The sequence below is a fragment of the Palaemon carinicauda genome, chromosome 18 (assembly GCF_036898095.1).
Source record: "Palaemon carinicauda isolate YSFRI2023 chromosome 18, ASM3689809v2, whole genome shotgun sequence".
Classification (NCBI taxonomy): Eukaryota; Metazoa; Arthropoda; class Malacostraca; order Decapoda; family Palaemonidae; genus Palaemon; species Palaemon carinicauda.
Window position 1 is genome coordinate 15,674,327 of NC_090742.1, and position 2,500 is coordinate 15,676,826.

At 26.2% G+C, this 2,500-nt stretch overlaps 2 protein-coding genes across 2 annotated transcripts in view; both read right to left on the minus strand.

Moving 5' to 3' along the window:
• The window catches only part of LOC137657634 (YTH domain-containing protein 1-like), a 165,040-nt gene that overhangs the window by 53,967 nt on the left and 108,573 nt on the right, over positions 1 to 2,500 (minus strand). The gene's annotated exons all lie outside the window — the stretch shown is intronic.
• The window catches only part of LOC137656989 (troponin C-like), a 26,281-nt gene that overhangs the window by 5,821 nt on the left and 17,960 nt on the right, over positions 1 to 2,500 (minus strand). The window contains exon 2 of the mRNA XM_068391336.1: positions 342 to 369. Coding sequence (XP_068247437.1) covers positions 342 to 369 — 28 coding nt within the window. The remainder of the gene's footprint in view (positions 1 to 341; positions 370 to 2,500) is intronic.

Sequence of the window (2,500 nt, forward strand, 5' to 3'; positions counted from 1 at the left end):
CACACACACACACACACACACACACACACACACACACATATATATATATATATATATATATATATATATATATATATATATATATATATATATATATATATATATACGTACATACATACATACGTACATACACACATACATACATGCACACACAGACATACACATACATCAATGCATAAGTCTGGCGGAAAGTTAAAACTGGAAAAGTGCAGCCGAGACCCATATTGGCTGACTTATTGTTGTGTGCGTGTGGCATTTCTTTTCACCGAAAGGAAATTACATGTCAGAAACCAGACTTCGTTTCGAAAGAGAGAGAGACTTATGCCTCCTCTTCTCCTTACCGTGCATGGTTTTTTCGTCGATGTCGTTCTGTAAAGACAAATGAAAAAGATAAGAAATTAATTGCGTTTTTGACTGGAGAGTGGGAGGAGGAGAATTTCATTAGGGTTGAATTTAAAGTTGAAAAATATGAATTTCATTGTGGAATGGATGTGGAATTATATGAAATATATATATATATATATATATATATATATATATATATATATATATATATATATATATATATATATAAAAATATATATAAATGTTTATATATATATATATATATATATATATATATATATATATATATATATATATATATATATATACAAATGTATATATATATTATATATATATATATATATATATGTATATATATATATATATGCATATATATATATATATATATATATATATATATATATATATATATATATATATATATATATATATATATATATAATTGCGTTATTGACTGGAGAGTGGTCGAAAAATAATTTCATTAGGGTTGAATTTAAAGTTGAAAAATATGAATTTCACTATGGAATTATATGAAAAAGGGAATTTTGATGTATTTATTTAATAGGGAAAAGGATATTGAACAAATATTAATAAACAAAATTATGAATTAATTGAGTTTTTGACTGGAGAGTGGGAGGATGAGAATTCCATTAGGATTGAATTTAAAATTGAAAAATATAAATTTCATTGAGGAATGGATGTTGAATTATATGAAAAAGGAAAATATTATGAATTAATTGAGTTTTTGACTGCAGAGTAGGAGGAAGAGAGTTTCATTAGGGGGGAGTAGGAAGTGGGTTTGAATTTTGAATTTGAAATTGAAAAATATAAATTTCATTGTCGTATGGATGTCGAATTATATGAAAAAAGTTAATTTTGATGTAATTGTTTTATGAAGAAAAGGATATTTATAAGATATTAGTTTTGAACTATAGAAAATATGAATTAACATTTATAAAGGAAAAAAATGTCATTAATATACAATGGAAATCAACAAAGTTTTACAAATACAAAATTCAATAAAAATAACAAAGAAATGTAATTTCTTTATAACAAAATTCCAAGAAGAACAACGAGAAATAAAGAAATAGATTAACATAAGGAATTATAATAAAGGTTTAGAAATGAAGTACTTTCATAAAAAGAGATCTGTAAGCTTCAGAGAAAGAAGGAAACATTTGACAAAGCACTTTCTGTACTAATTACTAAAAAATTTGTACGCAATAACTCTATTCCTTTTAAATCTTCCACTGTCTTGGGTTAGAGTTATCTTGATTGAGGGTACACTCGGGCAAACTATTCTATCTTATTTCTCTTCCTTTAGTTTTGTTAAAGTTTATATAGTTTATATCGGAGATATTTATTTTAATGATGATACTCATTTTTTAATATCTTATTTTTTCTTGTTTCCTTTCCTTACTGGGCTATTTTCCCTGTTGGATCCCCTGGGATAATAGCATCCTACTCTTCCAACTAGGGTTGTAGCTTAGAAAATAATAATAATAATAAGAATAATAATAACAATGATAAAAATTCTCTTCCTTTTGTTTTGTTAAAGTTTATATAGTTTATATCGGAGATATTTATTTTAATGATGATACTCATTTTTTAATATCTTATTTTTTCTTGTTTCCTTTCCTTACTGGGCTATTTTCCCTGTTGGATCCCCTGGGATAATAGCATCCTACTCTTCCAACTAGGGTTGTACCTTAGAAAATAATAATAATAATAAGAATGATAATAACAATGATAAAAATAATAATAATATTAATAAAATAATTAATTTCTCATTAGAATTGCAGAAGTTCATTATGTTACAGACTTAATTAAATGTCGTCAGGTGAAAAAATTTGCTTAATAGAAAAAAGCCGTGAGTGAGTTTCTACCTCCGTAATAACCCGAAATGAATTAAAATAATATAGTCAGGTTCACTAATTAGATGAAAACCTATAGTAGGTACATTGAATTAAATGTGAGGGAGTATGTCCGACTAATTAAGCCTAATTAAAAAGCTAATTAGCTTAGAGAGTGTTAGCCTCTACGGTTGATCAAGACAATTCTTTTTGTGACTAGCCAGATGGATTGCTTAGAGAATAAACAACAACAACAACAACAACAAGTGCAGCCGTTTCTTGTTCATCGCGGGACAAAGACT